The sequence below is a fragment of the Coturnix japonica genome, chromosome 5 (genome assembly GCF_054131305.1).
Source record: "Coturnix japonica strain WE chromosome 5, WE-NBRP24, whole genome shotgun sequence".
NCBI lineage: Eukaryota > Metazoa > Chordata > Aves > Galliformes > Phasianidae > Coturnix > Coturnix japonica.
In genome coordinates this window covers 11,551,635-11,575,385 of record NC_140667.1, presented here as the reverse complement: position 1 = coordinate 11,575,385, position 23,751 = coordinate 11,551,635, and the positions used below count along the sequence as shown (strand labels likewise).

Here is a 23,751-nt window from a genome sequence, read left to right as displayed (position 1 = left end):
AGCCAATTTTTTTTTTCCCATCTGAGAAGAAAAAAAGGAAACTTCTGCTCTCTGGTGCCTCAGTCCCCATGTCTTACTGCTCCTGCATGGAACTTCCCCAGCACTGGCATCCAGCATTGGCTGGTTGCATGAGGTCCCAATGTTCAGAGTGCTTCAGGTTGCCCTTGTGAAGCCAGGTAGGCTCTATGGAGGGCTTTGCCCATGTATGTTGAATGTACACAGAGGCTTGCCTTAATTTTGTCCACAGGCACACAAGTGCTCGGGTGAGCTGCATGCCAGCAGAGCCCTTCCCACACAAGCCAGTACTGGAGGAGGAGCTCCTGCAGACATACCGTGCAACTGAGATATTTGGCTTCGTGATTTGTGGTGGGAGAAAGAGCCTCAGCACAGTTGCCTACTCATTCAGAGGCTCTAAAAACTGCCAGTTCTGATGCCCAAAAAGTGTCTGCCCCCACACCCTCTGCTGCTGCTGTGACTCTGTATTTTCTGCTGGGGGTACAAACAGCCCACTCCAGGCAGTAGCATAACAAGAGGGTGGGAAAAACCATCTTGGTGACCATAAAATGTGAAAGTAATATAGAAAAACATGGTGGGGGGTTGTCACTTCTGTAGAGATCTTGACCTGGTTTTCCAGGCCAGGGTCTCAAGTTCTCCAGGCACACATTTTCATTTTTAGCCCAACATTGGTGCACTCTGAACCAGTAACTCAAGCTTGATTACCATTAATTTAATGAATTGATCTAAACCAGGAAGCCCTTAGCTTTAAGCTTCCTGTGCAGTCTGAAGATTTGCATAGGCACAACTCCAGGGTTTTTAATCCCTCTTGGTTCGGTTCGTCCACAGGAGGTGTCTGTCTCTCCCTGTTGACTGAAGGGAGCCAGAGGCAGTTAAATAAAACAAATTAATCTCCCAGCAGAATGAGGACACTAGTATTTTCTTTATCCAAATTGCTTCTCCAGATTCTGAGGTCTTCAGGATTGTTATTGACCCTTACCACACATTTGTGGGCTTCTGATATGAGCTACCCAGCAGGGAGCAAGCAACTCTTGTATGTTCTGATGTTTTGTTGGTTTTTTTTGTTTGTTTGTTTGTTTGTTTGTTTGTTTGTTTTTTATCTCTGGGCTGGGTTCTTTTCTGGCAATGATGGAAAGCCCCTGGGTCATGCCTGTCCCTGTACCCCCAACCAGGGCAGTGCCAGACACGTGCGAGTGTCATCTCCCAGGGCTGAGTTCCATTCTTGACCTCTAGTGAGGTATGGTGAGTTTTGAGCTTTTCCTAGCCCCCAAAGCCAAAGAAGATTGGTTTTGCACAAGTCTTCAAGGATCCACCTCAAGCATGTTCCTCAAAGCCCTGGAGAAAGGGCAGGGCTAAGGATAATTAAAAGTAGTATATGTATTTCATTAGCTTTTCTAGACATCAATCATGTATTTTCTGAATGAGAACTAACGTAAAGTGACATTTATGGCACAAGCATCTTACAGAGTAGTGATCCCCTTAAAGAAGGCTTGTGTGTCTGGAAAGTATTTCCTCCCCTTAAACTTCTTAATAGACAGCATTTGCTTGATGCTTGGGCGTGCACATTAAATCCTTTATGTTGCCGGTCCCTGTGGATCCTCCAGAGGCACCAAATAACTTTGAGTAGTGCCTCCAAATCTTGTGGCGTGCTGGATCCTGTGTTCCTTCCTGCTAACTGGAGAAATTAGCAGAGCCCTAGTCCTTTATCCCCCTGAAAGAGGGGTATTTTGTGCAGGGGAGCCAAGTCTCTATCCATGGGTTTCAGAGGCTTGAAAGGAAGCTGTGACTCCAAGCTGTCTTCATTCTCTGCAGAAACTTGTTCCTGTGCAGCACACCTCCCTCCACTGCATAATGCTAGGAACTAGTCTAGATGTGAGTCTTTGTCAGAAGTTGTCTTAGCTCCTGGTATAGGGGGTGAAGGAATAAGAGAAGAATCATCTCTAATTAGACAAGCCTTCATTTTTCTGCCCATAAATAGAATTCAGGAGAGATCTGGTATATTCAAGGAGGGGGGGAATAGAGGCCTGAATTTCTAGAAGACAGTTGAGCATAATTTGAACTTGGCGTATACCTGTAGTTGTCAAAGGAATGCTGAGACATCTCGTGAGCTGTGTCCCAGGTCTGGACACTGTGAAGGAGCAAACAGTGGGAAGATGTTCCCCCCAGCCCAGGGGTCCTTTCTGGGTTCTGTGCTCCAAAGGGTAGCAGGAGGTGCAGGTGGGAACCTTTCAGCATGATTAAGCTTCTGGCTGATGAGTGCCGGGGGGGAGGAATTCAAAACAGCTGGTAAATCTATGGGGATCAAGCTGTGTAGGCCATTCTACAGGGATGGGGGTGTTTTTAAAAAATAAATAAATTTTAAAGTCTCTAAATGTTTCACCCTGACAATTCAAAATGAGTGTCAGACGTATATGTGTGCGTGTGTATATATGTATACACACATTTTTTTCCTTTTTTAATCTTAGCCAGCTGAAGTTTTTATTTCTACTCTTAAATGTGTACTGGGGTTGCTTTTAGAAATGATTGCATGGAGACAACCTGATCTGCAACCCATATCTTGGGTAACTCCTTGATAAAAAAGGACTGAATCTCATACACCACTGTAACTGGTTATGTATTTCTGTTGATTTCTGATTAAGCAAATGTGTGAAATTCAAAACAGGAATGCTGACAGCTATTGTGCCGATTGGGGAATAGTGAAACACACAGGCTCCGAAAATAACAACATCATGTCTTTCTGCACTTGATGAGGTGGAGGCTGCCAACTGATGGCCTGTAGCTCAGAAGCTGCCTGTTCGTGAATGCTTCTGTTCTGTTACGTCATAGGATAAGGTTTCTTGCCCACCACAGCAGTGCCACAGTAAGTTGGGTGTCCTGCTTGAGCTGGCTGAAGGTGAAGTCCATTTTCTACATGCAGTGTGGTACGTTGTAAGTGAAACAGGGATGAAAAGGGATTGGAGGAGTATAGAGGAGAGATCCAGCACAGCTCCAGCTCTGGGTGTGCTGTGCTCCTGGGAGGATCCAGGAGATCCACCTTACCCAAAGGTAAAGCACGCTTTAATGAGGAGAACACATTTTTTCTGTGTAAATTTACCAGGATTTTCTGATTGGCTAAAATGAGGTAAAATCCTTTCTCCTTTTAAGGCATTGCACATATAAAAGCTCGTAAGGAATTTGGAGGGACTGTCTGCATCAGCTTCCAGATGGTGCCACAGGCTGAGCTGCACCACTGGAACTGGAGCTCACTGGTGGGCACTGGTCTTGGGTTTGGGGTGTTTGAGTGGAAGTGCTGGTCAACCAAAGCTACTGGTGAACATGCCCAACTACTGCAGTGGCAGCCACCAGTGCCCCTGCTGCCAGCCATCCTCATGCCCAAAAATGTGAGCATCTGAAATACGTACTACAGAGCTGTTAGGAGCAAACTTTGTAAACTGCATTGTCATGGAGACAGTATGGATCAGCTGAAGGAGCATATGGTTCTTTACTCCTTCGAGCTATCACTGGAAGGAGTAGACTGAGGAATATATTTAGTGTTTTCTTTTCAGCAGATGACTAAAGATAAGGAAATAAAATTAGCTTGAGAAAATCCTCCTCCTTCTCTATGGGAAGTTGGCTGCTGTTCACTCTGCATTAGAAAAATATTACAGAGATCTCTTGTTTTACAGCTGATCACTGATAGGCATTTTGGAAAGGTCAGATCTGAGAGCTGCTTTTCAGAGATACACGAAGGAAAACATGAGTGGTTTTTTCCCTCGAAATTATAGGGATTTGCTGCTCTTAAAAGCAGGGTCAGTTGTGATCTTTAAAGCTAAATCTTCCTTAAGACTTTGGGGATCTCAGCCATACCCTCTTGCCTAGGATCACGTGGCAGTTCTGGGGCATGCTGGGGGCTCTCCTTGTGGGGTTTGTAATGCATTTAGTAGGGCTATGGTGGAAATAAGGGAGCCCTTTGTCTCACAGTGTTGGAAAGAGATGAACTCAGCTAAAAAAAGACAGTGAAATTGTTGATGATATCACTATTTTTCAAGAAAAGCTTTGTTTTGGGAGATGGGAAAGACATTTTTGTTTAAGAAACAAACAAAAGCATCATGTAAAAATAATTGACCGGCCTTATGAACTCATTCGTGAGCAACTGGACCACTGGAGTTCATACAAGTTAGACAACAGATATAAATATCTAATTACACTTCTTCAGCAGCCAGTCCTCAGATGGGAACAGTATGAGTATAATTCACTCACTAATTAACATTTTGAGTAAACGATGGATTAATCTCTGCCTTTATTTGTGCTCAGAAGGGATGGCCTGACTGCAGCATCCCAAACGGAATTACTTTAGGCAAGATGTTCCCATTGCCAGGCTGAACCCTGTGGCTCAGGTGGAAGAGGATGATAGGAAATTCCTTCCACCTGGTTGTGGTCTGCTTAGGAGCAGTTATATTCTTTCCCCATCATGTATGAATTAGCATAGTATCTGAGGAATTTCAGGGCTTACTCAGCGATACCTCTCTGTACAGGAGAAACAAGGCACAAATGGAGATACTGACTAAAGCAGCCCTCTCTGCAGCCCCTGGCTCTTTGGTGACAGAACTGCTTTTTAAGAGGGAAGGGAAGGGAAGGGAAGGGAAGGGAAGGGAAAGGGTGGGGGGGGGGGGGCGCGTGTACAGATAGCTGAAAAGCTGCTAACAGCCCCATCCTGGCAGGGAAACTGTTTCTATTGTTTCTGCTCTCTAATGGGCAGGTATGGGACATGGGGTCAGGGGAGGGGACATTATGCAGACCTGCTTTCTTGCTCTCTTCCCAGATTTGGGGTGCTGGGCAAGAACTTGTCTGCCTGAGCAGAAGGAGAAGGGGAAAGAAACATCACAACCAGAACGACACAAGAATAGCTTTGGCTGTGATTCAGCACATGCAAATTTGACTTTACTGGGACTAGGTGTTTTGATGGACTGTGACCTTCTTACACGTTTTTCCACAAAACTGCATCCATTTTGCACTTGGAAAGCCTTTTTTGATCACAGAACTATCTATTTTGGTGTAAATGGTGCTACAGACTGCTCAACCGAAGTGCTAAATAGGATGCGGAGAAGACTGTGAAGCTGAGCAACCAAAAGACGGGAGGTGCTTGAATTGACACTGCCAAACACTTGAAGTTTGGCCAAGTTTTCCGTATCTCAAAACCAGTACTTGTAATGCTCCATAATGGGCAATGTTATATACCAGACAGAAGGCATGTATTACACAATGGAATTTGATAGTTTTAGCCACGTGTATAATTAGTGATAGCAGCTTGGTAATGGTAACACTGAGAAATACTTTTGCCATCTCTTCTTTACATTAGATTGAATCTTTCCCAAGGAGGAAAATCTAGGAGGCACTAGTCAGTCACTGACTCACTCTCAGCTGCCTCTTTGCTAAACCCTGAATGTATGCCATAGTAAGTTATTTGTCACAGTGACTCAGCATTGTAGGCTCCTTTTTAATTTCTCTCCCTCACCACAGAGCCAAGAAAATCTCCCACCTCCCCATGCCGTATGCTACTGAGATTGCAGTTTGTATCATCGGCCAAAGGATAAAGAATTTAAATTTGTGCTAGGAGCCTTATAAGGGCATTAACACTTGCGTTTGGGTTGGACGTCACTATGGCAAGCAAAGGAAAGGTGCCAATAATAGATCCCCGGTGTTTGTACATCGCACAGTGACTATTTGTGCCATCCGTGGGAAACGGAGTGATATGCCAGACGGTGAAGTGTTTCATTTAGCCCCAGTCATGGGGGCCGGTCCCGCACACAGCCTCGCTCAGTCGTGTGTCCCTGCTCCTGCAGAGCTCAGCCAGCGTCTGCCACGAGGAAGAGGAGGAGGGAGGTGGCGAGACTGGCACTCGCCGGTCGGCCCCATGCCTTGCCCTGCTGTCAGGCAACTCCCTTCAGCCCCAAAAACTCAAATTAAACAGCAGTGGCCCTGAGCCATGACAGTGTGAGCCTACATTTCTGCAATGGCCGCGTTAGGCTGTAGCAGTGTCTTGCCCATGGAGCTGGAGCATGAAGGCAGTGTCCCTGCTGCCTGTGGCACTGGAAAGCAGGAGAGTGTGGCTGTGTCTCTGCCAAGTGTTTCCGTGTGGCATCATTTTGTGTTTGCTCAGTTAATGACCTGCTTTCCTACTGCTCCTTCCCTCAGGCCTTATTGGCCACAGGTGTGACCTGTGGAAGATTTATACCTCAGGCAAGGAAGCTACACACTGCCATGGTGACTAACACATGGGGCTCAATGCAGCTTGCTCTGTACTTATCCACTGTGAGCAGCACGGGGATCAGAGCAACTAGTGAGAGTTCTCTTTAAGGGTGGTGGGGGGGAGCCTGTAAGCAAAGGTGCACAAATACTCTGAGTGGAGAGCACATTTGACAAATTGTTTTGTATTTTATTCCCAGCCAATACAAACTACTCAAAGCTCAGTCAGAGGATGCTTGAATGAAGTTGGAATCAAATCCATCCATCTCCTTGGTTGTCATGGTAAGAGAATGGCTCTTGATTAAAAATTAATGCAGCTAATGAAGGAAGACCAAAACCATTTCCACTTTGTGCCCTACATGATGGGCGATGATTGAAAGGGGAAAAAAGATTAATCAAATTACAGTAGTATTTGCATGCCTACAAATGGAACCCCATGTTAATCTGACTTCCTTCCCAGCTGTTTTATGATTAAGTTTTTCAGTTAAGAACACCATGCTTCCTCAACCCTCAGTCTCTCTCCATGCTGTGAGGGATGCTGCCTGATGGGGGGGGGGAGAGCTGTGTGCAGGGCATTTGGGAGCCCTAGGTACAGGTGTGCTTGCCAGCCTACAGCCAAGTAACTCGCGGTGCGCCAGGCACTAGCTGCTGCTTCCTAGCCAGGGTTTTGCACAAATTAAATGGCTGTGAGCTATGCTCGGTGTTGAGGCTCCACGCTGGCCAGACAGGTAGGATGGCTGTACTCTTCTCCCTGGTGGGTGGCATGGCTTCAGCTGCTGGAATCTTCAGGGCTGCTTTATGTGCTGGTGAGGACAGAGCAAGCTCTTACAGTTGACATGCAATTCATCAAGAATCTCTCTAGATCACCCCCATGCCAGGGTGTAGGGACAAGGCAGCTCAACAGAGCTCTGCATGGACTGTTTTCTCCCTGAATCCTCTCTGCTCTTCCCTTCCTTGTTATTTGAGCATTTATCTAGGAGATGTGAAGGTCAAGTACGTTGGCCTGTAGATGGAGGTGGTGTTTGCTTTGTGTCAGCTGGGAACCGGGTGAGCTGCAGGCTGTCAGAGTTGCCTCACGGTCAGTGAATTCCCTGCTCCAGGCTCATCTGAAACACCAATTTTGAATTCCAGGGAAAGTGTTCTGAGGCCAGGAGAAGAGTAAATAACATGTCAGCCTTGAAAACCCCAGCTGTGCATGCCCACCTGAATGTCAATATGAGTGCGTGTATATATAGATGTGTATTTGTCACCACTGCATTTTTTCCATTGTACATGCAGCACTCTACTGGTGTCTGTCCGTGATGATGCATATTGCAAGTGTCTGGTTATGCTGTGTGCTGGCTCTGGAGTTAAGAGGCGAAGCAAAACATCTGAAGTATGTTACTGAAATAGTGACCAAAGCTGAAAAAAATGTCTGACTCCCAGGTTACTGAAATGTTAGAAATACTCTCGTGTCAGGTCTTGGAACGTGTTGTTTCCTGAAGCTGCTTATTCACAGCCCTCCAGTGTTGAAACACTGGCAGGGGGGTCTCCATCAGCAGAGCTGCTGGCTTCTTTGTGTGCTGCAGAGCTTCCCTCGGGCCCACCATGTCACCAGTGGTGCCCCTGCAGCATCAAGCACTCCTTCCTTTCTTTGCAATGCTCAGTCATCCTTTTGTCTTCTGTGAACTTTCAGCTGGAACCATATAGAGTGCAGGAACTAGCTGCGTACACAGTCATCTTGTGCATACAGAGGTAACGCTACAGGATTTCTTTCTCTGAAGAAAATGATAAACATCTTTGGGAAAAGATGAGGATAGTTTTCATGCTGCTGTTGAAACTTGAAGTATTTTTTGGTAGTGATCTGTGTTCCATAAGTGGCAAAATACTTCTAGCTTTTCTTCTCTGATTGCTGACTATAGCCACATGGATGTTTTGGAAGACAGCGCTCATCTGTTCTATCAGTGAGTGAACGTGGCATCCTTCTGGTGATGCCCTAAGAACTGAGGCTCTGTGGTGCTCATGTGGTAGGTGGAAGTGACCTCCCGTAGAAGTGAAAGCAGAAGGGGAAGGCACTGCTGGAAATCCTTGTCCTGAGCACCCTTTGAGTAAGAGGTTGGTGAAGACCTAGTGGGCCACTGCCATCTGGTATTGAGTCCCCTCCTCTGCAGACAGTGTTTGGGATTTGCCTTGGTGGCACAAAGTGGCTTTTGTCCTGCACAATGCTCAGCTCAACAGATGATCTCTAAATTAGATGTGTACGTTTCTCACAATGCTATGTGATGACAAAACAAGCAATGGCTTGTGAACACAACCTAAAGTTTGGCTTTGCTCTGGTAGAAGAACTGCAGGCTATGAGGTCAGGAAGCAAAGCTCTGAGCTCTTTCTTTGTCCCCATTAGACTATTGGGCTGTTCTTGTATCTTCTACAACAGCTACAGATATGGACACATCAACCAGCCTTAACTTGTGCTCAGGCCACCTCAGCCTCCATGTGGCCTGGTCCTTGGAGCAGTTCTGGCTGGTGCATTGTGGGCTGGAAAAGCCCGCAGGGACATCCTTCCTCAGTACCTTCCCACTGCAGCAGGCTAGAGCTGCTGCCAGCACTAGTGCTTCACACCCAGCTTAAGCCTTGTGTTGATTGTGTGAACAAACAGCCCACAGAGGCAGCGTTTCCACTTTGAGAGTTTAGAAACTGAGGCATGCAGACAAGGAAACTCTTCCACTGTGTGCATGATTGTAGAGCCTTTAATTTCTAGTTGTGCTTTCCGGCTGTACATTCTCAAGGAATGCTCCTTTTGGTATGATGACTACTCCCAGACAGGGCTCAGCTGCTGTGCGGCCACTGGGGCAGTGCTGGGCTGTTCCACACAGCATAATGTGGACACAAGCAGAGGGTGGGACAAAGGGATGTAGCCAGGGCTGGGAAGCAGAGCAGTGAAGTGCTGTGGGAACCTCAGGATGCTGGCAGGCCAGGGGAAGCTCCCTGGAGTACCAATGCTTACAGCGTGCAGGTTGCAGGGGCTGCACTTCTTAATGCCTGTGATGAAAATGGGTATCCAGCCCTGCGAGAGGTGAGATTACCTTTGCTAGAGATGACCTTGTGGATGTCACCATCGGACACTGCAAAGCTTTCATGTCAGATTCATTTTTCTGTGCATGAAGCAGGCTTGCTTTCTCTTGTGGCACTTTGTTCAGAGGGCCGTGGGCTGCCTGAACCTTCGCCACTACTGCTGTCACCCTCTAATAAAGGCATTGATTTGTAGCATGGAGCTGGGATACCTGGGACAGCTGTCACTCTGCCCCAAAGTCATAAATCCTCATGGCCTCCCTCATCTGCCAGTCCTCTGTGATTAAAGCGAGAGCTCCTCTGAGCAATGAATCACCGCAGCTCATAGGCATTCACTTGCCACCTTACCGCTGCAGCCCACTCTGCGTGTTGTCCAGGCAGGGTTTGCCTGACATAAACAATAGATAAGATGTCAAACATGCAGGATTGCTCTGGAAGGAAATAGCAATGATCTCCGCAGCTCCAGGTTTCTTTTTTCCTTTTAAGCTTGGAAATCAAATGTGGGGGTTCTCCAAAACCAACACAGACGCTTGGGTGGTTGGCACCTTCCTTTGTTTGTGTATATAGAACACGTTTTGGTGCAGCAGGGAGAGAGAGATGCCATTAATACCTAGTACTAAGCATGCAAATTACTACTAGGTTTTGTGTAAGCAATTTAGAACCCCTTGGTTTTTTCCACAGTGCTCCCTTCTATTTATCAGTTTCTTCCCTGTGCTTCCCTGATCACCTGCATCTTCATTCATCATTCATTTACACAGCCACTCTGAGTATCAGAAACCAATTTCCTCCCTGAACCTGGTCCTGTACCAAAGCAACGCTACCCTGCATGAAAGAGATGTTATGAAGGTATATGCTGTTCTGAGCAGAGGAGTGTGTCGCAGGAGGTGGATTAAGACTAAAAAGAAGACAGAACTCTGTGTTTCATGGAATAAGTCTTGTTTTGAGCTCAGCATCCCTCCACAACAGAAAAATAGATGCTTTCCACTTAGTTCTCCCACGCAGGTTTGCAAACTGTCGTCAAGCCACACGTCAAGGTAACGGACACTGAAGTTTGACTCGTGCTTTTGTTCTCCTCTAGCTCCTGTGTCCCCAAGGTCTGTCTCTGCTCAGACAAGTCAACAGGCCCCAGCCCACCCAACAAGCAGCTGGCGAGCAGCTCCCGATGCCGTATGTGGCTCTGCTGCTGATTCACTGCCTTGACAAAGATCCAAGGGCCCCACTTCGCACTCCCTCCAGGGCGTGCGTGCATCTGCATGCAAGCACGCCACAGGCAGACCGTGCTCCAGTCCTATCTGCAGATAGTGAATGTAAATCACCTACAGTGTTGCACAACCATCGCGTTATATCCGTGCAAATCGGTCAGTCTGCTCACCTGCACAAGCGCTTGATCCCTTGTCTCTGCCTGGTGCATCTTGTGCTGGTGTTAATGACCTCAGCCACCTGGCCCCTCCACAAGGTAAGGAGCTCCTGCAGCTCTTGTTATCTTCTCGGAGGTAGGGTTGGGGGAGCTGATGGATGTTGGGTTGGGAGTCACCCTGGAATGTCCAGGCTTGCATTGCATACCCCTGCTTCTCGCTGACACCTGCATCCCCACATAGGCTGTGTATATGTAGAATGTGGAGGTGAGATTTGCTATGGTGGCTCTTATACCACACGCTGCTCTAGGTTTACAGAAAGAAGCATTCTTACTGCTTAGTACTTAACTGCTTTCAGGGGTAATGTGCAGTTCAATAGCCAAGTGACAAGACCTTTGCAAATCTAGCTGCAAATTACATGTGAGAAATAACAGCAATGTTTTGAAACTGTTGCTGTCAGATTTAGTGTTCTGGTGTTGCTTTGGTTCTGCTAGGGTTGAGGAAACATACTTCCCAGGAGCTTCATGTTCTGCTCTTGCAGCTTTACTTACCCCCACAACACAGCAGGAGCCATACTCAGGAAGGGATCAGATCCATAGAAGAGCATGACACAGACTTGAAGTACTCCTGGTGTCTTTCACTCCATCTCATGCTAAATAACTGCTCCATCCATGTTCTTGTTGTAGCAATCCTGCCAGCACTTCTCCAGCACACAGGTTTCAGATAGCCCTTTGCAACTTACAGAGCTCTGGGAGCTGAGCAAGAACACATCTGTAGTGTTGCTATCAGAAGCAGCTGAGGGAACTGGGGTTGCTCAGTCTGGAGAAGGCTCAGGAAGACTATTGCTTTTTACAACTCCCTGAAAGTAGGTTTGTAGTGAGGTGAATGTCAGTCTCTTCTCCAAGGTGATGGTGATAGGACAAGGGGTAATGGCTTCAAATTGCACCAGGGAAGGTTCAGGTTGGATATTCTCAGGAGTAGTGAGGCATCAGAACAGGCTGCCCATAGTGGTGTGGAGTCACTGTCACTAGAGGTATTCAGGAGCCATGGAGGTGTGACACTGAGGGACATGATTAGTGGGCATGGTCAGGGTGGGTTGGAGTTAGGCTTGGGGATCTTAGTGGTTTTCTCCAACCTTAATGGCCCTATGATTCCATCAGCCATTCTGTAACCTCTGATTCTTATCCTTTATATCATTGTATTTCTGTTCTGTTTTGTAGTCAGACTTAACATGCACATCAATGTGTATGTGTGTACATATTATTCATGTACATGTCTGGAAAGGTTGGGAAGCAGCAGGCCAGGATGCTGCCCAGCCTTCTACTCTAGCACACAGTATTCCTGTTTTGTGCGACCACAACCCTCAGAGCTGGAGCTCTCATGCCATTCCTGCAGGTGCTAACCCAGCCTCTCCTCTGCCCTGCAGCAGGACAGCCCAGCATCCTTGGCACCAGCAAGAGCACACAGGAGTGACAGAAGCCATGGCCCACCTGCCTCTCCTCCTCTAAGCATGGCCATGTTTCTATAAGGTAAGTCTGGAAAGGCTCATGTCACCCCTGCCTAAACTGCTCTGGGAGGAGAAGTGGATTTCAAGGGCTGCCATCCAAGCACAAGGCTCTGATTTCAATCTCTTCCCAAGAATTTTGCTCTGAGCTGTAGGCAGCACCTGGAGATGACTACTCTCTCCTGCAGTCTCCACACACCTGAGGTGTTCTGGTGGCCCCCATCTCTTCCCAGCTGCTGTCACACCCAATAGCACAGCATTTCCCACTGTCCCTAGTGGGCACCTTGTCACCCACTCCACTCCTTTCTGGAGGTGCCTGGGAAGCAGCAATGAAGCAGCAAGCGAGGCTAAGAAATGGTACAAAATGACACCTGTTGGGTCAGGGAGGACTGGTGATAGGACACCAGGTTCATCTGCTGCACGTGGCTGTCAGCACAGACCCTCTGTACTTCTGGGCTTGAGAGCAACAGGTTACCTGCTGGCACTTCAGGGCTGTTTGTGTTGGTAAATACAAGTGGAGAGGAATAAGCTCTAGTAGTGACTTTGCACAGTAAAAACCTTCTATAAAAGATGAAGCAGAAAAGGTAGTATTTAGTTAGCTCCATCAAATTATCAGTACAGAAAAGTGATAGCTGGAATGGCTTGAGCTATTGTAGGTGGCTTCCTTCATTGTGTCAGAGGGAGGACCAAGGCAGGGCAGACAGCTCCCACTCTGTGCAGCATAGCTCAGCCCCACAGAACCACTGATCTAGAGCAGTTCAGGGTTCAGCCTGTGCTATTCAGACCCCATTTAAGGCAACTGTCTTCTGAATCATTTCATCTTACCATAGCTGTTTCTTGCATTGTTCCACTCTTTGAGATTGTTCTTTAGGCCAGTACCCAAAATACATTTTTTGAAAGAGGCTGGGTGGTGAAGGAGGTGTCAAAATAGGACCAGGTGACTTATATGCTGCTGATTAAGTTTAAATAATTGAAAAGTGCTGGTATTCTATGACTTTCTTCTACGTACTTGCGATTAATCATTTGTTTTTCAGCCTAAGGTTTTCCTTCTAGACTTCACTCCCAGATTTTTCCTCCTGAGTTCTGCCACGTACTTTAGATTTACTGAGGATTACTCCTAAGCATGGCATGTCGAAAGATTTGTGAGAAAGCTGAGAATAAGATAAATGTGAGATTATGAGAGACAGCATCTTCACAGCAATTGTATCTTTCAGAGAGCAATCAGACCCACTGAAAGGCAGGGAAACCTCAGGCCAAGTTTCAGTTCAATCTCACGTAAGCAAGCACACCTCAGAGACTGAAATTACTAACAATGATGATAGTAATCTGGAGTGTTCCTAACAAATAATTTGGAGTGACTTTTATTGTCGTTATCTGAATCTTCACACCTCCTTTCCCTGGTAGTATCTGGGTTAATTTCACGTTAGAAAACAGGCTGCATCACAAAGGAAAGAGGGAAAAAAAAAAAAAAAAGGGATAGAAAAAGAAAACTGAGTCACCAATAAGAGATGGGAAAACATTGGCATAGATCATCAGCTCTTCAGGCCCACTTGTTGTCCCAAGTGCTGATGGATGAAAAGCTGAGGGCGGGAGCGGGCACAGGGCACAGGAATTGCGCTGTGACCCATGGGTAGATAAAAGCCTGAGGGAAAGCACCGTGAGCCCAAGAAGACTTAAAGCAGGCTAGAAAATCTGATTGCTGCTCTCTGCCAATGTTCTACTTTATCTTTTGATTTACGTTAACAATGAAAATTGTTTTACCCCCAAATTTATCATTGCTCCTTGTCAGTACTTTACAGCTAGGCAGCAGGAGTGGGCACATATGCTTGAGATTATGACATAAATGCTTTTGCATGCATGTTTTCCCAGTGTCAAAATAACATACCCAGTGGGTATGGGGAAAGATTCATTATATTTATTAATTTATTTTTTTTTAAGAGTTGGGACTGCCAGATCTTGACCTTATTGTTGGTAAACTGCTCAGATACAGAGTAGCAATAATCAATCATTTACAGCCAGCTTAAATGCTCCCTGCTTTGGTTTTTCTTTTTGTAAGAGGGACGTGAAAAGGTCCTTCAAAGCCATAAGGATTAGCTCACATTTATGAAGGATCTGAGATCTTTGTGTTGAATACCGTGGCTGGATGTGATGCTCTTACTGATGAGGACTGCATGGCATGCAGACTCGCGCATAAATTATTTGCATCATTTTGTGGAATTACGTTTAGCAGTGTGATCATCAACCAATGATCAGACTGTTAAACTAAAACAGGATGTGATCTAGTCCATACAAGAGAAACAGGTTCATTAAATCAAGTAGATCTGTATTTTTCTCATATTTCTCAATTTAAGCAGTCTCTACTGAAAATCTCAGTTTGCAGTCATGCTTCAAAGTATTTATTCTTAACTATTGATGTTGTGTTGCTCTCCATTTTATCTTTGTTTCTCCAAGAAAGCTAGTACATAGCAGCCTGTGACACTGATGTTAAGAAAGATCCTTACCATTAAACAGTTATTTAGAACCAAAAGCCTTTGCCCTAAGATAGATATGGTTTCACTTAAGCAGAAATCACCGCTTTATGTTAGGAAATATTGTTTTCATCATAAAAGGTAAGTGTTCCCAGAAGCATATTAAAATGCTCAGAAATACAAAAGAAAAGTATTGGAATTCAATCTTGGGGTACCAATGTAAAAATATTTAAATATGTTATAAATTGAGCAGATCCAGCACTGTTCACTGAAGAGCCTTTCAGGTTATTAAAATACTTTGTGTTCAGTGAGAGACACTAAAAGCAATCATGCAGTTTGTGCATTGTTCAATGTTAGGAACACTTCTGGATATACTTCTTCAATAACATTCCCTAGGTCATAGTAAGGGAAGCTGTTGATCACAGCCTGAACCTCTGATTAACCATCTGAGGAAAGAGACGAGTCAGCTGCAGGAGCACAGGTGAAGGTAATTCTGCTGTGCTCCTGGAAGGGGTGAAGCTTGACTCCACCTCTCCTAGATCCCATTTAAGGGCTGACCACCACTAAGGTAGCATCTCTGTCTGGAGATTACTTTGTGGAGTTTTTGGGGTGAGCCTCAACACTGGTGAGCATCCATCTTGACTGAATGCCTCAGCACTGCTGAGTGTTTTCTTAGATATTCTCTGGCTGTCCATTTACTCTGTAATAACAACTATACACTTGTATTATTCCAACTATAGAGTCACAAACGAAACCTTCAGCTCCTATGAGGAGCAGTGAAACTAGAAGAGCACATCATAAAAGAAAGTAGAAGGGAATAGGCATAGATTGTATTTAATTCAGCTCTAGTAGAGGGGATGAAAGGACTTGAATGGCTGAAGTGGACAGATTCCCAATGAAATCCACTCACCCAAAGGCTTGGCATGTGCACTGTGTGTAACCCTTGGAGCACATGGAAAAGAGCAAGGTGGTGATCAGCCTTTCTTGCTAGGAAACAACTGATAGGGTGAGAGGTAATGTATTTAATTTACTTCCAGGGGAAGTTCAGGTTGGATATAAGGAAAAACTTCTCAGAGTGGTGAGGCATTGGAACAGGCTGTCCATGGGGGTGGTGGAGCCACCATGTCCATGGATCTGTTCAAGAAATGTGGACATGCAACACCATGGAAATGGTTAGTGGGTGTGATGGGGATGGGCTGGAGTTGGACTTGGAGATCTTAGTGATCTTCTCCGGCCTTAATGACTCCGTGGTTCCCCAAGGTGAGATGGCGAAGGAAATAATGGTGCTTTTATACCAGTCTGGCTCTTAGTCTTGGAAATGCAGGAGCTGGTTTTGTCATCCCCTCTGGAGCAAAAGGGAGAGTGCTGCGAAGTGAGCAAAACCAACCTCAAATGTGTGATGCAAATTGAAAATATAAGTAGTAGCAGTATTTTTACCAGCTGTTTTTTAACTCTGCTGGGTTTGGTGCTTTTGCAATAAAATCTTGACTAAGCTTGCGTAGGATCTTCCCTTAGGCTTGCCCCTTTCCTTGAGCCATTTGATTCTGGAAAGAGTTCAAACCCCAACTCTGTCACCTCACAATGATTAAGAACAAAAGATATAATTCACCTCAATAAACAGTGCATCTAAAGAGATGTACTATGTTGAGTTTGGAACTGCTTTCAGTAACAGCAATGAACAACCCTATCAAAAAGTTAAGCAGGTGTAACCAGCACCGTGTGAGGCACAGATGATCATGCAAATCCCCAGTAGACAACAAATGTACGCAAGGCTTTGTGTGTGCCAAGAGCCCTGAGCTCAAACCTGCACATAACTCTGCAAAATAATATTTCCTCTATGAAAACATGTCACTGCTGTGACTGCCAGGTCTACCAGCAGGATGAGGCCTCTATGTTCTCACCCCAATACCTGTTTCTGAAGCTGCCAGCCTTGCCAAACAGAGATGGTGAGGCCATGGTGTCTGGTAGGTGATTTGCCCCCAGGGGCTTCTGTGCACTTTGTAGTGAATGTTTTGAAAAGACCTTGTGTTAAAGGACCCTTGCAGGAATTCCTATGCAGGGAAAGCTTTTATTTATTTAGGTCAACTTTAACACTATTTCCTGACTGTTGTGAATACCATCTCATGGGAGAATTTGTTTGTCATTTTAGTCACAGAATGATAGGATAAAAATATCCCAGTCAATTGCAAGTCTAGTTGGTATGGGAACTGGTTTTTGTTTTTTTTTTTTCGTGTGATTTTTAAAAATTTATTAATTATTCATTTATTTGTTGTTGTTAACTCAGTATTGGAGCCTAGGTGGAGGTTATTGCCTTACTAATTGCCCTTAATCCAGTGGTGGCCTTCTAACAGTCTATCTCTATTTTTTACCATCCTTTAGAGTGCTTTTCTCCTACGTTGCTGTTTCCCTGTTCCCAACATCCTTCGTTGTTATCCCGCTTCTTCCTTTTATTTTTACTCAAAGGAGTTAAAGGTAACACAGCTACATTTGAAAAAGTTCATCACGTAAATGCAGAAACAAAGTCAAGGGTCACTCTTACACGGAATTCTTCAGCATTCCACCTTAATTCTCAGTAACTCTTGTCTTGATACATGCCTAATTCCTGGTGCTGGCTGCTAAGTCCGTGTATAGTGCCTTCAACAGCTATTTTGTTCTTAACAATAACACATCTCCATCACACTGAATCAGGTTCAAATACACAGCTGTTACAGAGAAGTCCCATTCAAGCTGATAGGGTATTTGACTGTAAAGAAGTAGATTAATATAGTTTTAGAGATAGTTTCCTTTTAAACATTAGTTTATAAAGGAACTGAAGTGTGTGTTTACTTTTTGCTTATAAGTACAATTAAGACAAATCCCCTGTGGTTCTGGAAGTGCTGAAGTTCCCCCCTAACTCAGAGCTATACTAAACAGCATTTTAAAATGTGGTGAGGTGAGCTGTATCTTTTCTTTTTTCCCTCCCAAGTTCACAGTGTCTGTTTGCTCTTTTTAAAGGAGCATGAAGAGAGTCAGTTTAAAAGGTTGATCTGTCGGCAAATACTTCCCCTGTGGTAACATGAAGTGAAATGCATTCTTCATTGGAGAAGGAAAGCGTCCCCCAGTATGTCAAAGCACCCAGTAATCAGGTTGCAATAGTAACAGATTACGGCTGTCATGTTTCTTTTTTCTCCAGGTTCTGATTTCTCTCCCTATCTCTGGTTTTATTCTAGTAAGAGATACCCAGTGGCTCATTTTGCTCAGGTCATCCAGGAGAACTTACGTGGGCCAATAGTTTCCATTACATTTATCTCATCTCCTGTCTTTTGCAGCTAACCTAAGTGAGTGCCACACAAGCAGATGAGATATAGCCTGAAATGCATTTGCATCAGTGGTAGTCTGAGAAAAACAAAGCAGGGATGTTTAATTCTAGAAGTTGTCCTGTATCACACCTTCTCCATAAATAACAAAAGTAGCTTCGGGAAAACTATTCCAGCTTTGCTGCTGTCTCTGTAGCGTGAGAGCAATGTCCAAGGCATCCAGCACTTGGATGGTGGGAACCTAGTTGTTCCCTGACTTAGAGTTTTCCTATGGGTGCTGAGCTTGAGCCAGACTTTGGTCTCTCCCTTGGTTTTAACAATCATAAAGGTGAGCTTGCCACAATTTGAGATCTTTCTGAGAAGTTCCCAAATCACTGCTGTGATGGGGAGAAGTCATCGCCCCATGCCAACGTGCACTTGGAGGGTGCTCACTGTTCTCCATGCACCTTAAGGTGCAACCACGAGACACACTCAATGCAGACTGCCTACTCCATAGGATTTCCTGGTACTTTGAGGAGACAGAAAGCAAAATGTAATGTTCTAGTTCTTTAAAGGAGGACTGAGCATTAGTGGGAGGCTTGTTTAGTATCTGAGTGGGATCATGACTACGATGTTCATCTGCATGTTACCAGCGTGAAAATACGCAATTGGGAGCGGTTTGAAGACAAGTGGGCTTGGAAGAAAACTATTCCAGGGAGGGAGGTGGAAGGGAATGCTAACGTTTGCAGCATGTAGATCATGGAGAAGATGGAGATATCAGAACAGGATGATCTTCAGGAGGAGGAAATCAGGCACAGATCATTAGCACTTTATGGGAGGCAACCCTAAAAGCATTCTGGGAGGATGGTATTTCCCCTCTGGGCAGCAGCAAGTAGTGCCAAACCTGCCTGCTGCGGAGGCTGGAGGTTACCAGCCAACCCAGCACACATCGACCCCGCAGGACCTTTTCTTTCAAGCACGCCATGAGTGTGCTGGCATGTAGAGATGCTGGCAGCCACATTTCACAGCAGAGATTATGCAATATGGCTCTTGTTTCAGAAGCGTCTCCTTCAACTTGACAGATACTGTTAGCATCTGATTCTGCTCTGATTGCCAGCACTGGGGTTTGAGATGCTTTCCCGATGATCTCTGAAGGAGCGGCAAGTACACGGTGGCTGTAAAAAGCCTTCCAGCCTGTGCTTAGCAGGACAGCCAGCTGCACACTTTGTGTATGTGAAAAAGCCAACAAATAACAGCTCGCTGCTTTCGCCTGGTGCTTTAAGCCAGGGAATGAATGTTTGCAACTCACTTGGGATTTGGTTGTATTTGGTGGGTTGGTTCAAGGCACCAGGACCTTCCAGCAATGCTCCTACAGTATTCTTCACATTCTTCTGTCTGAGAGAGGGGAAAATGTATGACTGATTCTTGCTTAATTAGGCCTCATCTGCTAAACAGTTTTGTCACTATTTACATATGAGTAGTCCCGCTGAAGTCAAGTCCTACAGCTGTATACTTCATCTGGTAACAATGTAAATCCAAGATAAACATACTTGGAACAAGAGAAGTACATTACCTTATATGTATGAACCACCTGAACATAGCAAGCCCTGTGTAGCACAGCTCTGGCAGAGGCCAACAGCAATGCTGTCTCAGCACCCTGAAAGCAGAACACCTGATTGTCACTCTTAAATGTTGGACTGGACTTCATGTGCCAGGGCTGACTTTTACTGAAGTGTATGGCTTGCCACTTGAATGACTTTGAAATAACTGCGCCCCTCTGTGATAAGGTGAAAAGAAGTTCTTTCCACCTACTCACATCAAGTGATGTCTCATGGCTGGTTCTCCCATGGCCTGGAGATCTGTCCTTCCAGAAATAACAGTGTCAGGGATGAGAGGCAGGAGAAGTAAATGGCTGACAAACCCAGTGTATAGCTAGGTTTAGTCTGCTTCATTCCTCCCTCAGTGCCTCTCCTGCAGGAACCTCTCTGAAGGACCTGGCAGTGACCTTTCCCTACTGTTTCTCTGTGATAGCTGACGTCCTTTCCCTGGTACCCCAGAACAGTGTGGACTGTTCAGTCACCAGTGAGTGCCCCTATGAGATTATGATTGCTTTATCCTACCACCTCCTCTTCTGCTAGGCAACTCCCGTGCGTTTGGGCATCCTGTATTACTCTACCCATTACCTTTTGTTCTTCCGTACCCTTTATTTCTGTTATCCTGATTACTACAGCTGTTGTCTATCACAGTGAGGTGGAAGGCTTGTGGTTTGAGATATCCAAAGCAGTTTCCCAGGAGCATTTCAGGACAGTACTCTAGCACTGGCAAATCCCATCAGCTGTGTGTCCCATTCCAGCCATAGATTTCTGGGACAAATTTTGTGCAAAGTTTTAGTAAGTTCATTACTATTACATCATCAGAATAGTGTTACCTGGCCAAAATTTCCTCTGGATGCTCCTAGCAACTGAGAGCTGTGTCAAAAAATGAAACTATCTGCAAGTCAGTGGGGCGAGAAGCAGGGAGAAGTGCTTTGGATTGATTACTTCTTTGCAAATGATGGAGCTGGGACGGTTTTCTAGATGAAAGTTTCTTGAGTTATGAAAGAAATACCTAGAGGTGATTTGTATAATTGATACGGTATTTATGTAGAGTTGTTTCTTTCCAAATCCTCTGAGAAGAACTCTGCAGAGTCAGAAACTTTCAGGACTGGGATACTTACTTGTGTGAATGCCCTGTAGGACTTTCAGTCCCACAAAGGTATTACTGCAGTGATTTTGCTCTGCTGAGGAACAGGTGGAAGCTCTTGGCTTAGAAGGCTGGGAGAACAGAACTCACAGCCATCCCACTTGCTGAAATGCTTGTGGGGTGGTTTTAATAGAATTTCAAAAGTGGTACTAATGTGACTTCATAACTGATACTAACATGAACTACTACAACTTGAAGCAGTTGAAAGTTCAGCTTCCTGGTGGATGATCAGTGCCTCAGGATGGGTCTCGGGTGACAAGTGACAGGGCAATTTATTGGGTGCAGCCTTACACCAGCCTGGTGAGCTGCTCATCCTGCCGCATGTCACACAGCAGTGTGTGATGTTGATGAAGGGGGCCTGCAGTCCTTCTCCAGGCAGGTGCACTGGAGCCCACCTGGCTTCCCTTTGGCCACCTTGCCCCCAGGACAGCCGAGGCAGGAACATACCAGCTGTACCAGTCTTAGGGCAGCATCTGCTGGTTATTGCATGGATCAACAGAAGTGGTTGTCATGGAAGAGGCTGCTTGCTTTGGCTCCCAGGCGGAGGTACCCAAGGCTGGGGCTAGGGGGGAGCAGGGTTGTTTGGGGGAGAAGCGCCCCGTAAATGCACCTGTAGCAGTCGCTCAGGAGGGAATGGTGAAGAGCGAGGAACTCAGGCTCTGGCTTCTGCTGCGCTCCCGGCGGCACTCCATGAAGTTTGGCAAGTCCGGGACCGGATGGCTGCTGTTCTCTCCCGAGGACTGGTGTGGGCGCGGCGGCGGTCCCCAGGCTGCGGTCCCTGGAGAGGAGACACGGAGAGAAAATGGGGGCAGTGGGGGGGCAGGGAAGGAGGCCCCTCACTCCGAGGAGGGGGAAGTGGGGGGGCTGGGGGGGGGCGGGCATAGGATCGGGGGACGTCTGGGGCAGAGAGGTACGGGGGAGCGGGTCGAGAAGGTGCGGCTGGATTCGGCCCGGCTCGCCCAGGCTACGGTGCCGCGATCCCCGCGGGTGCGCAACAAGTCCCGGAGCGCTCCCGCGGGAGGACCGCAGGTGGACTTACCTGTGCACCGCGGGCAGGGCCGGGCATGGCGCCCTGCGGGCCGGGAGGCGGAAGGAGAGCTGCCGGGGCTGGGTCGGGCCGGGGCTTTCCTCGGGAACTTTCCGTCCCGCTTCCCGGGGGCGGCCGCGGGCGCGTTTTATAGCGAGCGAGCCGGTAACCCCTCTCATTCATTAGGATCACGTAAGAACTCAGAGGGAAACGTGACTCTGAGCTAAGGCGTTTGCGTACATCTATAGGTTTTTAAAACTCCCTGCCAGTCGCTTTCTGTCTTCTGTAGGCACCAAGGTGGCGGAGAGTTGAAGCTCGCGGATATTGCAAAGGGTTATTAGATTCATAAGTCACACCAAGTGGTGGGCGATCCACTGAGCAAAGCAGAAGTTCTCACATGATGACTTCAAACAAGACACATTACCTTCCAGCATCTGTTGGAGAGACCAGGTTTTAAGACACTTCTGTCTCCAGGACAGCAAAGAAACAATGGTGAGTACCTATAAAAAAAATAATAATTTTAAAAGCGTATTTTTATAACTGGAGGGAAAAAAAAAAGAAAAGAAAATTTAAAAAAAAGCTGGAGATGTTGCTTAACGACAGAGTGTGATATCACGGGCTCGGCTTTCGAGTACTTAACACGCCCGGGGCTCCGACCCAGCGCGATGGCGGTGCGGCCGGCGCAACTTTCACCCCAGCGCAATGGGTTGGAAGGAAAGCCCGACGAACTCGGGCCGGAGGAGCGGGCGGGGGGCGCGGGGAGCGGGCAGGGCCGGGCGGAGGGAGCGCAGAGCAGCGCTTTACACGTGACGCCAGAGGGGGCCGCGCAGGAAGCGCGCAGCGGGCGCGCAACGGCGGCGGCTGCGGCGGGGCAGCACCCTGGACAGAGGCGGCGGCGGGGGCGGCTCCGCGTCCCGCCCCGCTGCGCGCCTCTTGCGCGGCCCGGCAGGGTTAGGGGAGCCGCTGGCAGCCGGCGCCGACCCCCCCCCGCCCCTCGCTCCCTCCCTCCCCTCCCCTCCCCGCCCGCCGGAGCTGGGCGAAGTTGAATTCCTAGCGGTGCGAGCTGCGATAGGAAAAAGAGGAAAGGGAGGGAAGAGGGGGGAGAAAAAAAAAAAAAAAAGAGTCTTGCAAGCTCCGGGGGTTGGTTTGACGGTGTCAACTTTGGGAAATGCGAGTGTTTATCTCCGCGATCTAGCCACTGCCGGTGGTGTTGGCTGTGAGCAAGGTAAGCAGAGGGGTGACTCCCCCCCTCTGGCTCTGCCTCCCGCTCGGTGCTGTGGGGATGGGTTCCTGCTCTGTGCCGAGTTTTGTTCCCTTTGTGGCGGGGCTGTGCGTGGAGCGTAGCAAAGGTAGGAGACGCGTTATGAGATTGCACTGCGAGTTAAGTTGTGCCTGATTTTATCTGGGGATCTCGTATCTCGATCTGCGTGTGCATGCTTTGGGCAGAGATGCAACCGATCGTTACCGAGATAAGCAGATGCGCCGGGTATTTTTCCTAGCTGAGGATGGAAGTTGATTTTGCGTAGCTGAAGAGCTGCAGCTCAGCTCTGGCTGGCACCGTGCACAGCTGATCTCACGCAGATAAAGAGACGCAGCCGAGCTGCACCTCCATGGAGCCTCCCGGTGCCCAGCGTGGGGGTCACCGATGGCCCCGCGGTGTATGTATGTGTGTGTGTGCAGCCCCCGACGGAGCGGAGCGCCGGGTGCGCTGCGCTGCCGATCCCATGTCCGCACCCGCTTCCCTAGAAATGAAAGGGGGGAGGTGTTTGACGAGCCTGAAACCCAAACGCAGCCCCCCGCCTGGAGATGGCTCAGATAAGCTTTCTGCTCGCCTCCCTCTCTCTAGTGCCCCCCTCCCCTCCCTCTTCCTATCCTTCCTACGTAGAAATGTAGCTAATAATATTTAGTCTCCGGGCTAAAAATAAGCTCTGGAAAGTCAGCAGTTTGGCGGAGCAGCGGCGGTGTAGCAGGTAGAGAAGCTCTGGGGCTCTGCGCGGAGCCTGTGCATAGCTCTCCCCGCCAAACCCTGTTAGGGGTGGGGGGGGTTCCCGAGGACTAAGGGGCTGCGCTGCCTCCGCCGGGGGATCCCGGC

General features: G+C 47.2%; 2 protein-coding genes across 4 annotated transcripts in view; one reads left to right on the top strand and one right to left on the bottom strand.

Annotated features, from left to right (window-relative positions):
* The first annotated feature begins 6,494 nt into the window (after positions 1 to 6,494).
* The window catches only part of BDNF (brain derived neurotrophic factor), a 49,914-nt gene continuing 32,657 nt past the window's right edge, over positions 6,495 to 23,751 (top strand). The window contains exons 1-3 of one of the 3 annotated variants that reach the window (XM_032445013.2): positions 6,495 to 6,522; positions 12,070 to 12,172; positions 21,949 to 22,151. In XM_032445013.2, the coding sequence (XP_032300904.1) occupies positions 22,149 to 22,151 (3 nt within the window). In that variant the 5' untranslated portion in view covers positions 6,495 to 6,522; positions 12,070 to 12,172; positions 21,949 to 22,148. Of the gene's footprint in view, positions 6,523 to 12,069; positions 12,173 to 21,948; positions 22,152 to 22,684; positions 23,009 to 23,751 lie in introns of those variants that run through there. The other 2 variants (XM_015863458.3, XM_015863461.3) reach the window with 2 other exon arrangements.
* Positions 20,075 to 21,949, bottom strand: LOC146760676 (uncharacterized). Its single transcript, XM_085550006.1, has 2 exons — positions 21,672 to 21,949; positions 20,075 to 21,410 (listed from the first exon to the last, which is right to left on the bottom strand). Exons 1-2 carry the CDS (start codon positions 21,836 to 21,838, stop codon positions 21,125 to 21,127), a joined length of 453 nt encoding a protein of 150 aa, XP_085406132.1. The 5' UTR covers positions 21,839 to 21,949; the 3' UTR covers positions 20,075 to 21,124.

Bases quoted from the DNA above. Each gene is read 5' to 3' on its own strand.
- LOC146760676 (XM_085550006.1), bottom strand. From the start codon at position 21,838: ATGAGAGGGGTTACCGGCTCGCTCGCTATAAAACGCGCCCGCGGCCGC. The intron at 21,411-21,671 runs GTAAGTCCACCT...TCTCCTCTCCAG, and splicing joins GCCCTGCCCGCGGTGCACAG to GGACCGCAGCCTGGGGACCG.